Source organism: Populus alba, chromosome 17 (genome assembly GCF_005239225.2).
Source record: "Populus alba chromosome 17, ASM523922v2, whole genome shotgun sequence".
Lineage (NCBI taxonomy): Eukaryota > Viridiplantae > Streptophyta > Magnoliopsida > Malpighiales > Salicaceae > Populus > Populus alba.
The window spans coordinates 9,593,865-9,606,983 of record NC_133300.1 but is presented as its reverse complement, the minus strand read 5'-3'; the positions used below and the strand labels follow the sequence as shown (position 1 = coordinate 9,606,983).

General features: G+C 39.7%; 1 protein-coding gene across 1 annotated transcript; it reads left to right on the top strand.

Annotated features, from left to right (window-relative positions):
* Window positions 1-7,400: 7,400 nt before the first annotated feature.
* Window positions 7,401-12,218, top strand: LOC140954778 (uncharacterized). Its single transcript, XM_073405533.1, has 3 exons — window positions 7,401-7,558; window positions 10,613-11,452; window positions 11,546-12,218. The coding sequence occupies exons 1-3, from the start codon at window positions 7,401-7,403 to the stop codon at window positions 11,865-11,867; spliced, it is 1,320 nt and encodes a 439-aa protein (XP_073261634.1). The 3' UTR covers window positions 11,868-12,218.
* Window positions 12,219-13,119: the final 901 nt, after the last annotated feature.

The window sequence follows — 13,119 nt, the reverse complement described above, 5'->3', positions numbered from 1 at the left end:
TGTCGTTTTATCCAGAAATGGGGGATGTTACAAACTCAATTTCAGCAACAAATTTCAAATTCACTGCAGACCATAAAACTTCGACAGCGAACCCCAAATTTGCTACATAACAAATAATTCGGCATTGAATGTTAATTCGTTGCAAAACACACAATTCGACAGCGAATGTTAATTCACTACAAACAACTCAATTTCAGCAGCGAATATCGATTCGCTGCAAACAACACGATTTAGCAGCAAACTTGATTCACTGCACACAACACCATTCGGTAGCAGAACTAATTCGCTGCTTACAACACAATTTGGCAGGGAAAATTCCATCGCTAATTTGGCATGGAAAATTCCATCGCTGAAGATAACACAAATCGGCAGTGAAACTAATTTGTTGCAGACCACTTAATTGGGCAGTGAAAGTAATTCGTTGAAGACCACTTAATTCGGCAGCAAAACTAATTTGTTGCATACAACATAACTCTGCACATAAGATCATTTTAACATATTATTATACAATTTCATCAAACACAAACAGAAATTTATGTTACTAACACCAACATAGTTCCGGTTTTGGTTTTAGTAGGGTTAAAGTCCCAATGACTACACAATTTTGTACATAATCCTTTCTAACACAAGTTTTTATATCATACATGCAAGAATCAAGATAATAACACCATCATGCATTCTGTTTTAGTTCAAGTATGTCCTTAAGAGTTCAACAAGATCATAATATCTACATTTCTTCATCTCATTCCCCTTAGGTCTTCTATTTAATTATTTCCAAAATTATGAGTGCATGAACACTAAACTTTCTACTTTGGGGTTTTCATCCCCTCCTTGTTTTGAAATCGTGAGGCAACAACCAACCAAGGAAAATTACTTCTCTTACCTCATGTTTTTGACAACTTTAAAGCAAGTTTTGGTGACATGGTTCTCTCCTCAATCTCAGTTTTTCCTTCTCTTTCATCTCTACTATAAAGCGGGTTTGTCACACTCCCTCTCCTTTCATGGTTTCAGTCATCAACGTAACTCCCTAGCTTTCTTCTTCTTCAATCACTCAAGGTAGGGGACATGTAGCTAGTGTAGGTGGGTCTTCTCCTTGGAGAGGCTGGTTGTTGTTGTAGTCACAGTTGTTGTTCGGTTATGAGGAAGGGGCCTAAACTCCTTTTCTTTCCATAGCTTTGGCCATTTTTGTGTTTCCATTTGTCACCCTTCTTCTCCAGCATTCAAAGGCGATGCATGCAGCTGGGTATGCAGCTATTACAGGCAGATTTTTAGGGAGAGGAAGAAGGCAAGAGCATGTAGCCTATTTTGGAAAGAGTGCCGCTTCTCTCTCCTCACTACATTTATACCCCTCTTAAATGTAAAGGGGTGTTTGAACGTTGGACCAAGGTTGTCCTTATCCCCCTTTTGGGCTATCCCTGGGCTGGTTTCTATTCATATTCTCCCTTAGGATAGGCTGGTCCAACAATAATTTGTTGTTAGGTTTGACAGTGTCGCTATCGATTCAGAAATTGGCATCGAGAACTGTGGCACTACCGATTCATAAATCATGTCGCTACTGATTTTGAAATCGGCAGCCAGAAACTATGTAGTTGCCTGTAACAACCCGGCTTTTCAAGCCCCAAAACAATATATATATATATATATATATATATATATATATATATATATATATATAATATATATATTATATATATATATATATATATATAATATATGTACCTAATACACATGGTGCCGGTAATCAGTGAACCTGATCCCTCACATCATCAAAATACAATCCATACAATCAACATTTCATTTAAAATTGAATCTTACACAAACACGTAATATTATGGTTGCATGATTAGAAGTTCATATTAAAAATATACATACATAGACATGAGTTTGCATTCCTATCCTACTAATAGCCATTATGAATTTAAACAAAAGGATCTAATAAAAGTTATACATTCAGTACATTGATTCATACAAAATACATTGTGATTTAGAATGCATCTACATGATTCCTTGCAAAAGTAGGATCCCGTGTATCGGGTTTCCTAGACATCTCGTTGGTGTGACGTCCTTACAACAGTACAAAACATTTAAAAGAATGCAATTTCTTAATAATAATAATAATGGTAACTAAACGGTCTGGCAGTCAAATGAAGCATTAACATTTATAATTTCTTCATGTACTTGGTATAAACAGCTTGTAGAGCATATAGATGCACCAATTTTTTTTTTTTTTGCAATCAACCATAATCTTAAACCCGGCTATCCTCTTAGGGCATCATTTGTTGAGGTTAACCGTTCACTCACCCCGGTCATCCACTTCGGATGCCATTAGCCAAAGCTAATCAATTGTTCCTCCCGGTCATCCTTTCGGATGCCATTAGCTGAAGCTAATCATTCATTTGTCCCGCCCATCCTTTCAGATTCCATTAGTCGAAGCTAATCATTCATTTGTCCCGGCCATTCATTTGGATGCCATTAGCCGAAGCTAACCATTCATTTGTCCCGGCCATCCATTTGGATGCCATTAGCCGAAGCTAATCAACCATTTGTCAACATTTAAGCGTTTGACAATCTAATATCGGTTCAAACACAATATGGTAATATTCATGTTAAAGTATTTCAATATTCAACATATGAAAAAGGAAATGTGCAAATCAGTACATTTGTATTTTTTTGAATCACATTCATCACCACACTTATTTCAAGAGTTTATATGTTCACATTCAAGTGTTCCATATTTTACACCATCATACCATGAAATTGTTACTAGCATTTAAGTCATTTCTACCTAGGAGGCTTATTGTAGAAATCGGCAGCAAGAACTGGTTCGCTGCAGGCTGCCCAATTCGACAGTGAAAATTGGTTTGCTATAGGCTGCCAGTTCGGCAGCGAAAACTGTTTCGCTGCCGGCAGCCATAGTTTCGGCAGCGAATCAGAGTTTTGCTGCACAACACACAACTTGGCAGCGAATGCTAATTTGCTGCAATGGACACAGTTTCGGCAATGAATCAGAGTTTCGTTGCACAACACACAATCAGCAGCGAACGCTAATTCGCTGCAGCTGACATAGCCGACACAGTTTCGACAACGAATAACAGTTTCGCTGCAGCTGACACAATTCAGCAGCAAATACTAATTTGCTGCAGGAGACTCAGTTTTGGCAACGAATGCTAATTCGCTGCAGTCAACACAGTTTTGGCAGCGAATCAGAGTTTTACTGCAGCTGACATAATTCGGCAGCTGACATAATTCGGCAGCAACTACTAATTCGCTGTAGGAGACTCAGTTTCGGCAGCGAATGCTAATTTGCTGCAGCCGACGCAGTTTCGGCAGTGAATCAGAGTTTTGCTGCACAACACACAATTCGGCAGCGAATACTAATTCGCTGCAGGAGACTCAGTTTCAGCAGCGAATGCTAATTCGTTGCAGCCGACGCAGTTTTGGCAGCGAATCAGAATTTCGCTGCATAACACACATTTTGGGCATGAACACACATCACATATGTTGTAACAACCCCATCATATACATTGTCACTAAGTTCCAGCATAACACACACATCGAAACCATCAATTTCAGCACATAATCCTTCAAAAAAATCCTAGCAAAACACACACATTGAAAACCATCAATTACAGCATATAGTCTTTCAATAAATTCCAGCAGAACACACATTGAAACCATCAATTTCAGCACATAGTCCTTCAACAAAATCCCAGCAAAACACACACATTGAAAACCATCAATTACAGCATATAATCTTTCAATAAATTCCAGCAGAACACACACATTGAAACCATCAATTTCAGCACATACCTTTCGACAAAATCCCAGCAAGGAGAAGAGGAAGGGAGTTTCATGACCCATACCTTTCGAATCTAACTAAGTTTGAGGAAGTTTTGACACTATTCTTTCTCTTCTCTTACTGATTCTCCCCCTTCTTCTTCCTCTCACGTTTTCCAGCCCTCTTTTTCCTTTTCTCTAGACAGCTGTTCAATCTTCTCTCAAGGTCTCACCTTTCCCTCACACGCTCACAAAGCACTCTCTACTGGTTTGGTTTAGGTTTCTATTGTGAAAGAGGAAAAGAAGAACGACATGCAGCTGCTGTTTTGGGAAGAGGATGGATCATCCTCTCTCTCCTCCTTGTATTTATAATCCCCATCAAGTGGGTTGTTTGGGGGTTGGTTTAGATGTGTTCTTATCCTTGTTTTGGTCTATCTAAAACCGGTTTTACCCCTCCCTCTCAGCTCTGCGATGCTGCCGTTCAAGAAATAGACAACGAAGACTGCATCGCTGCCGATTTCTGCCTCGGCAGTGAAAATTGTGTCGTAACCGATCAAGAAATTAGCAGCGGAAACTGCGTTGCTGCCGATCAAGAAATCGATAGCAAAACCTGCATCGTTGCCGATTTCTGCATCGGCAGCAAAAACTGTGTCGCAGCCGATCAAGAAATCAGCAGCGGAAACTGTGTTGCTGCGGATCAAGAAATCGGCAGCGGAAACTGCGTCGCTGCCGATCCAGAAATCGGCAGCGAAAACTAAGTCATCAATTCTATATATATATATATATTTTTTTTTTTTTTCTTTTGGGTGTTTACATTCTCCCCTCCTTAATATGAATTTCGTCCTTGAAATTTAAGAAGTTTCACACTCCATACCTAGTAGTTCAAATAAATTGGGGTACTTTTTCCTCATCTCAGCCTCCTTCTCCCAAGTTTCCTCTTCTATTTGAGCATTTCGCCATAACATTCTGATAATAGGGATCTTTTTGCTCCGTAGCTCCTTCACTTCCTGATCTAGTATCCTTATGGGTCTCAATTCCAGTGTTAAGTCTTCCCTTACTTCTACTAGAACTTGGGGTAGAATTCGGGTGGGGTCCACGTCAGCCTTCCTTAACAAGGAGACATGGAACACATCATGGACCTTGGCTAACTATGGGGGCAAGTCCACTTTGTAAGCTACTGGCCCTACCCACTGTAAGATTTTGAAGGGTCCGATGAAGCAGGGAGTTAACTTCCCTTTCAATCCAAACTGTAACATGTTCTTCCATGGGGCTACCTTCAGGAACACTTGGTCCCCCGTGCTAAACTCGAGAGGTCTTCTCCTCACATCAGCATACTTCTTTTGTCTATCCTGTGCAGCTTTGATGCGATCCCTGATAGTTCTCACTTTCTTCGTGGTGACTTGGACCAACTCCGCGCCATATAACTTTCGGTCCTCAATTTCCTCCCAACACAAAGGAGTCCTACATCTCCTACCATACAAGGCTTCATATGGGGCCATCCCTATTATGGCTTGGTGACTATTGTTATACGTGAACTCCACCAATGCCATGTGTTCCTCCCAGTTTCCTCCAAATTCTAACACACATGCCCGTAATAGGTCTTCCAAGACTTGGATGACTTTTTCTGATTGGCCATCCGTTTGAGGGTGAAACGCAGTGCTCATGTCTAATCTTGTCCCCAAGGCATGTTGTATGCTCAACCAAAGTCGAGAGGTGAACCTGGGATCTCGATCTGATATAATGGACACCGGAATCCCATGAAGCCGTACCACCTCATTTATATAGATCTTGGCAAGCTTGTCCATCGAGTTGGTCATCTTTATAGGCAAGAATAGTGCGGATTTTATCAACCGATCTACGATGACCCATATCGCGTCATTTCCTTTCCTCCCTTTGGGAAATCCTGACACAAAATCCATGGTGATCATCTCCCATTTCCATTCTAGAATTTGTAATGGTTGTAATGGTCCCGCAGGCCTTTGGTGTTCAACCTTGACTTGTTGACATATCCCACACTTTGACACATACTCAGCTATTTCCCTTTTCATATTAGGCCACCAATAGAGGTGTTTCAGGTCTCGATACATCTTGCGCTGCCAAGATGTATGGAGAATTTGGACTCATGTGCTTTTTGTAGAACCATTCGCTTGACTGTTTCGTCATTAGGCACATTTAACCGTTGTCCCATCATCAAGGATCCATCATCCGCTACTCAAAATTTCATTTCTAACCTGGCCTCCACATTCTTCCTAATCTTGGACCCCACCTTGTCATAGAATTGGGCATGTAGTATCTGTTCTTGATACGTTAGTCGCACCAATAATTGGGCTACTAACCCACCTCCTGCATTAATTCCCAAATCTGCACCCATCTCTTTCAATTCTACCAATTGCCGCTCCTTTCCCACTGTTAACCTTCCCAATGAGGCTTTATTTTTGCGACTGAAGGCATCTGCCACCACGTTTGCTTTCCCCGGGTGGTATTCTATGGTGCAATCATAATCCTTAATGAGCTCTATCCACCTTCTTTGTCGCATGTTCAACTCCTTTTGCAACATCAGATACTTCAGGCTCTTATGATCAGTAAAAATTTGGGTTCGAGACCCATACAAATAGTGTCTCCATATCCTCAAGGCAAATACTACAGTAGCCAACTCCAGGTCGTGCACCGAGTAGTTCACCTCATGAGTCTTTAATTGCCTTGATGCATAGGTGATCACCTTCCCATGTTGCATCAAAACACACCCCAATCCCTTCCCCGAGGCATCACTATATACCACAAAACCCTCGGTCCCTAAGGGAAGGGTTAACACTGGAGCAGTGGTGAGCCTCCTCTTCAATTCTTGGAAGCTTTTCTCACATTCTTCCGACCACACCCATTTCTTATCCTTCCTAGTTAGCTAGGTTAAAGGGGTTGTAATTAGGGAAAAACCTTCGATAAATCTCTGATAGTATCCTGCAAGTCCCAGGAAGCTACGTATTTTTGTGATCGAAGTCGGTTTTTCCCATTTCAAGACTGCTTTGACTTTTTGGGGGTCAACAAAAACACCTTCGGCTGAAATAATCTCTCAATTTTGCATTTAGTTGGTGATCTCTCAAGGTTTGTAAGGTTTATCTCAAGTGTTCTTCGTGCTCCTCAAAAGAATTCAAGTACACCAGTATATCATCAATGAATACCACCACAAACTTATCCAGGTATGGTTGGAAAACCCAATTCATCAAATCCATGAAGAGGGCTGGGGCGTTTGTCAACCCGAACGATAGCACCAAAAATTCATAGTGTCCGTAACGATTTCTAAATGCGGTCTTTGCTACATCCACTTCTTTAATCTTCATCTGATAGTACCCTGATCTCAGATCTATCTTCAAAAATGCCCTCGCTCCCTTTAATTGATCAAACAAATCATCTATCCGAGGTAACGGATACTTGTTTTTCATTGTTATTTTGTTCAGCTGTTGATATTCAATACAAAGTCTATGGGTTCCATCTTTCTTTCTTATAAATAGGACCGATGCTCCCCAAGGAGAATTACTGGGCCGTATGAACCCTTTGTCTAACAATTCCTAAATTGAGTCTTTAACTCGTTCAGTTCTGCTGGAGCCATCCAATACGGTTGTTGGGCTATGGGTGGGACTCCAAGAAAAGTTTCTATAGACACCTCAACCTCTCGCTCCGGGGCTAGTCCTGGTAGTTCTTCGGGAAACACATCTAGGAATTCCTTCACCACAGGAATATCCTTCAGTCGTGGACCTTCATCATCAGAGTTTAAGATGTATGTGAGGTATCCCATACATCCCTTTCTTAAAAAATTTTGGGTTGTTACCACTGATATTAAGGCATTCAGTTTGAGAACTCTCTCTCCTTCAAAAGTCATTATCTCGCCTTTAGGTGTTTGGAAAGTAACAGTTTTAGCATAACAATCTATTAGAGCCTTGTATTTACTCAACCAATTCATGCCTAGGATTATGTCAAAATCATGCAGCTCTAAGGGAATCAAGTCTACTTCTGTTTCATACCCAGATAAACTAACCCCCACATCCACACACACAATATTTGTTTCAACCATGTTTCCCATTGGAGTTCCAATTACGAACCCCTTCTCTACTATTTCTACTCCCTTTCTCAATTTAGTAACAATTATCTTAGTAATGAATGAGTGGGTGGCACCCGGATCAAACAACACATGCACATTAAAATCATTCAATAGTAGTATACTGATTAGTACTTAAAAGTGCATGTTTATCAAGGTTTTATATCATCATTTTGCACTTGAAGTATCAATAACTCCTTAACGAAAGCATGTTTTATAATAACAAGTTTGATAGTATAAGATACCTTAATTTATGGTAAATGCTCATTTTAAATACAGGATTATCACATAAATAAACACTACCAGAAATTCGCTAAATACCAACGGACATACCGACGGAATTTTTTTTGTCGGTAATTTTCGGCCGAAATCACCGACGGAAAATATTCGTCGGTAATTAGGTCGGTAATTACCGACGGAAATAGGCCGTCGGTAATTACCGACCGAATTACCGACCGAAAATTCAGAATTAATGAAAAAAGGGCGGGCAGTGGCGCGGGGGTTTTAGCGGGTGATTTTTCCGACGGAATCACCGACGGAATTAAAAACTGGGGCCCGTACGCGTGATGGGACCTGTTCACCGTCAAAAAATACCGACGGAATCACCGACGGATTTGAAATGCCAGATCCGTACCGGTGACGTGACTGGTGCACCGTTAAAAATACCGACGGAATCACCGAGGGATTTGAATAGCAGGTCCGTGCGGTGACGTGTCGATTGCCCGTCAGAATTACCGACGGATTTGGCCGACGGATTAACCGACGGAATACAAACCGTCGGTAATTTCGTCGGCAAAAGTGAATATATGGCCACTCTGTCGACACTCTCCTCCCCCATTTCTCCTTCTTCTTCCTAATCCTAACCCTCCCCATCTGCAAAATAACCAGCCCCCCCTCGCCCCAAAACAAAAATCTTTCTCATCTCAGCACAACAAGTTGTATTTGTTTTGTGGTCACAACATCCGTTTTCTGATTTACCGACGGATTTTATCATTTTTTGTAAGTAATTCTATCTTTTAAAATTTTAACATTTAAATGTTAATTTTATTGTTTTTTTAGTATATATATTATTTTTTTTTAGTAGATGTACATGTTTTATTGTTATTTCTCAAACAAACTTGTAGTATATGAATGTATAATTTTATACTTGTTATGGTTTGTTTTAGATTTTGTAAGATTGTATTTGTTTGAAAATTGTTAAAACTTAATTTGTAGAATTACCGAATTACATGTTGTGTTTTGAAATAATTAAGAGCTTGCTTAATTAATGGGTCCTTTTTATAGAGGTTCGATAGAAGTCATGGATGATCGTTCATGGATGTATCTAGATTCACCCCAAGGATTGCGGAGGATGGATTATTGTAACGGGATTCAGGGTTTTATTAATTTCGCAACATCTATTCCTAGAAATTTTACTGGAGGCGGTATTAGGTGTCCATGTAGAAAGTGTCAAAATAAAAAGTATTTGCATCCAGATGTTGTAATGATGCATCTTCTACACAAAGGGTTTGTGGAGGATTACGAGTGTTGGTATGCACATGGAGAGGTATTTGTTAGTAATAGGAGAATGGGAGAAACGGTGGTTGGGTCAACTTCTAGTGCTAGCAACGTGCATGAAGCGGCAAATGACAACACTAATCCTTACAGAAACATGGTTATGGATGCAATGGGAATGAATCAAGATAATGTCAATCAATGTCCAATCGTAGAAGAAGAACCTAATGCAGAGGCAGCTAGGTTTTTTGATTTGTTGAAAGATTCTGACAAACCATTATGGGATGGCTGCACAAACCACAGTAAATTATCGGCTGTGGCACAGGTGTTCACCATCAAGTCAGATCACGGGTTAAGTGAGGCCGGGTATGACAAAATTATTGATTGGGCAAGAAGCATTTTACCAGAAGGGAACAGGCTCAAAGAGAACTTCTATGCTGCGAAGTCCATGATGAAACCCCTTGGTTTAGGATACCAGAAAATTGACATGTGCCCTAACTTCTGCATGTTATACTACCTTGAAAATGCTGTGATGACCGAGTGCATGACATGCGGGCATTCCCGTTACAAACCCAGAACTGGCAGGGGGAAGACTCTAGTGGCATATAAAAAACTTAGATATTTCCCGATCACACCAAGACTGCAGAGGTTATTTATGTCACCAAGGACTGCTGAGCACATGACATGGCACCAAACACACGATGCCGTTGATGGTGTGATGGTGCATCCTTCTGACGGCGAAGCGTGGAAACGCTTTAACAGTGTTCATCCAGACTTTTCTGCTGAATCAAGAAATGTTCGACTTGGGTTGTGTACAGACGGGTTCAACCCATTTGGGTCATTTGCTGCTCCCTATTCTTGTTGGCCGGTCATTCTCACAGTTTATAACTTGCCACCGGGAATGTGTATGAGGCCGGAGTTCATGTTTCTATCTACTGTCATACCCGGTCCAAGCAGCCCAGGGCGGAATATAGATGTTTGTCTTCGACCGTTGATAGATGAGCTGGCACAGTTGTGGTCCTCATGATCTCTGACTTATGATATATCGAGGAAACAAAATTTCCTTATGAGGGCGGCTTTGATGTGGACTATCAGTGATTTTCCAGCTTATGGAATGCTTTCTGGTTGGAGCACGCATGGGAAACTCGCATGTCCATACTGCATGGAAAACAACAAGGCATTCACGCTAGCAAACGGAGGTAAAGCTTCTTTTTTTGACTGTCACCGTCGCTTCTTGCCACTTAATCACAGGTTCAGAAAAAACAGAAAAGATTTCTTTGTTGGTAGAGTTGAAAAAGATGTTGCATCCCCGCGTCTTTCTGGTGAAGAATTGCATCATGTTGTATCAGAGTACGGTGACATTGTGTTTGGCCTTCAATCAGGTAAGCAAAAGTTTCCTGGTTTTGGTTTGACCCATAATTGGGTAAAGCGAAGTATCTTTTGGGAGCTTCCGTATTGGAAGACTAATCTTCTCCGCCATAACCTTGACGTCATGCACATCGAAAAGAACGTGTTTGAGAATATTTTCAACACCGTCATGGATGTGAAGGGGAAGACAAAGGACAACATGAAGGCTAGATTGGATATAGCTTTATACTGTAACCGTAAAAATATGGAGTTGGTTTATGACGAGTCACGGGTTGCAAAACCAAGGGCAAGCTTCGTGTTAGAGAAAAACGCACAACTGCTAGTCTATAAATGGCTTAAGAGTCTGCGTTTCCCGGATGGACATGCATCGAACATATCAAGGCTTGTTAACATAGAGGACTGCAGATTGTATGGAATGAAGAGCCATGACTGCCACGTGTTTATGCAAACACTCATCCCATTAGCTTTTCGTGATTTGTTGCCAAAGGGAATATGGGATGCACTAACGGAGATCGGTCATTTCTTCAGAGATATATGCTCCAGCAAGATGAATGTTGAGCACATTGAGATGCTTCAAACGAATATCATCGAGACACTATGCAAACTTGAGATGATATTCCCTCCTTCATTTTTTGACTCAATGGAGCATCTCCCTATACATCTACCGTTCGAGGCAAAAGCTGGAGGACCGGTCCAGTATAGATGGATGTACCCATTCGAACGGTGAGATATTACAGTTGCAATGGGATTCATATCTTAAAGTATTTTCTATGTTTTTTCTTATTTGAAAAATACTTGAATTGTACTTCAATGCAGGTACTTGTTTAATCTAAAAAAAAAGGTTAAGAACAAGGCGCATGTTGAGGCTTCGATATCTGAGGCCTATATTGTTGAAGAGATATCAACATTTATCTCGTACTATTTCGAACCTCATCTGAGAACAAGAATCAATCGCGTTCCACGGCATGACGATGGCGGTGAAGTGCCTTCCAGTGGGAACTTGTCAATATTCTCCAATACTGGACGACCCACACCTAAAAATGCCGTAAGAGGAAGATATTTGTCGGAAATAGAATTCAAACAAGCACACAACTATGTTCTATTTAACTGTGATGAGCTGAGACCATTTATTCAGTAAGTCTATATATGTGTAATAGTAATTAAACTTTGTCAGTAATATACTGTTAATTATATATTATAATATCATACACTCATTATCACTTGCAGGCAACATCGACAATATTTGCTCTCCAATAACTCGCAGCTGACCGAATCCCAGATCTTTCAATTACAAGATGAACAATTTGCCACATGGTTCAGAACACATGTAAGCACTATCACAAACTCATTCTAACGTATGCATGTCATTACGAGATTCTCGTTCATTTACCGTGTATTGATGTACATTTAATTACATATATTTACAAGGTTTATCAAATGGGAAGGAGTGCACCCAAGTCATTGTCTTCACTAAGCCTCGGCCCTGAAAGAAAAGTTAGGTGTTACAACGGGTATTTTGTCAATGGATATGTTTTCCATACTGAAGAATACGGGCAAGGAAGAAAGACATACAACTGCGGTGTTTGTGTTAAGGGATCCACAAGTAGCCAGTTAGAAGTTGACTACTATGGTAGATTAGAAGAGGTCATCGAACTGTTACCGACGGAATTTTGCCCTGTTACCGACGACGGTGAATTTCGTCGGTGATGCCATCGGTAAAATTGACCTATAAGTTCCAGCCCCGCCGCTTCGCCTCATTTTTTCTTCTTCTCTCCGCCGCTTCGCTTCTCCTCTGTTTTTCACCTTAGATTTTTCATTTTTTTCACCTCAATCCTTAAACACTTTCACCTTTAATCTCTAGCAAGATTTGGTGTTGTAAATCTTCATTATATTAAAAGGTATGTGTTTTTTTTCTAATTTATTTTATTTTTAGTTGTTTTTATTTTTGTTGTGTTGGTGTTTTTTGTTGCAATGTAGATAAAGTTTTGAATTTGACACATTATTAAGGTATGTATATTTCGTTCCTTTTTTTTTGAATTTTTTGAATATTTTTTGAATTTGTTGAATATTTATGAATTTAATTGTTGAATAATTGAATTTAATTGTTGAATTTATTGAATATTTTTTTGTTGTTGTGTTGTTAGAATTGTTATTAGTTAATTTAACTTAGAATTAGTTAAAGTTGAATATTTGAATATTTTTTTAATATTTTTTGAATTTGTTGAATATTTGTGAATTTAATTGTTGAATAATTGAATTTAATTGTTGAATTTATTGAAAATTTTTTTGTTGTTGTGTTGTTAGAATTGTTATTAGTTAATTTAACTTAGAATTAGTTAAAGTTGAATATTTGAATATTTTTTGAATTTGTTGAATATTTGTGAATTTAA

Excerpts from the sequence above, each read along its gene's own strand:
- LOC140954778 (XM_073405533.1), top strand. The coding sequence starts at position 7,401 with ATGGGTGGGACTCCAAGAAAAGTTTCTATAGACACCTCAACCTCTCGC. Across the intron at positions 7,559-10,612 it reads GAGTTTAAGATGTATGTGAG|GTTCAGAAAAAACAGAAAAG; the intron begins GTATCCCATACA and ends ACTTAATCACAG. Across the intron at positions 11,453-11,545 it reads TGGATGTACCCATTCGAACG|GTACTTGTTTAATCTAAAAA; the intron begins GTGAGATATTAC and ends ACTTCAATGCAG.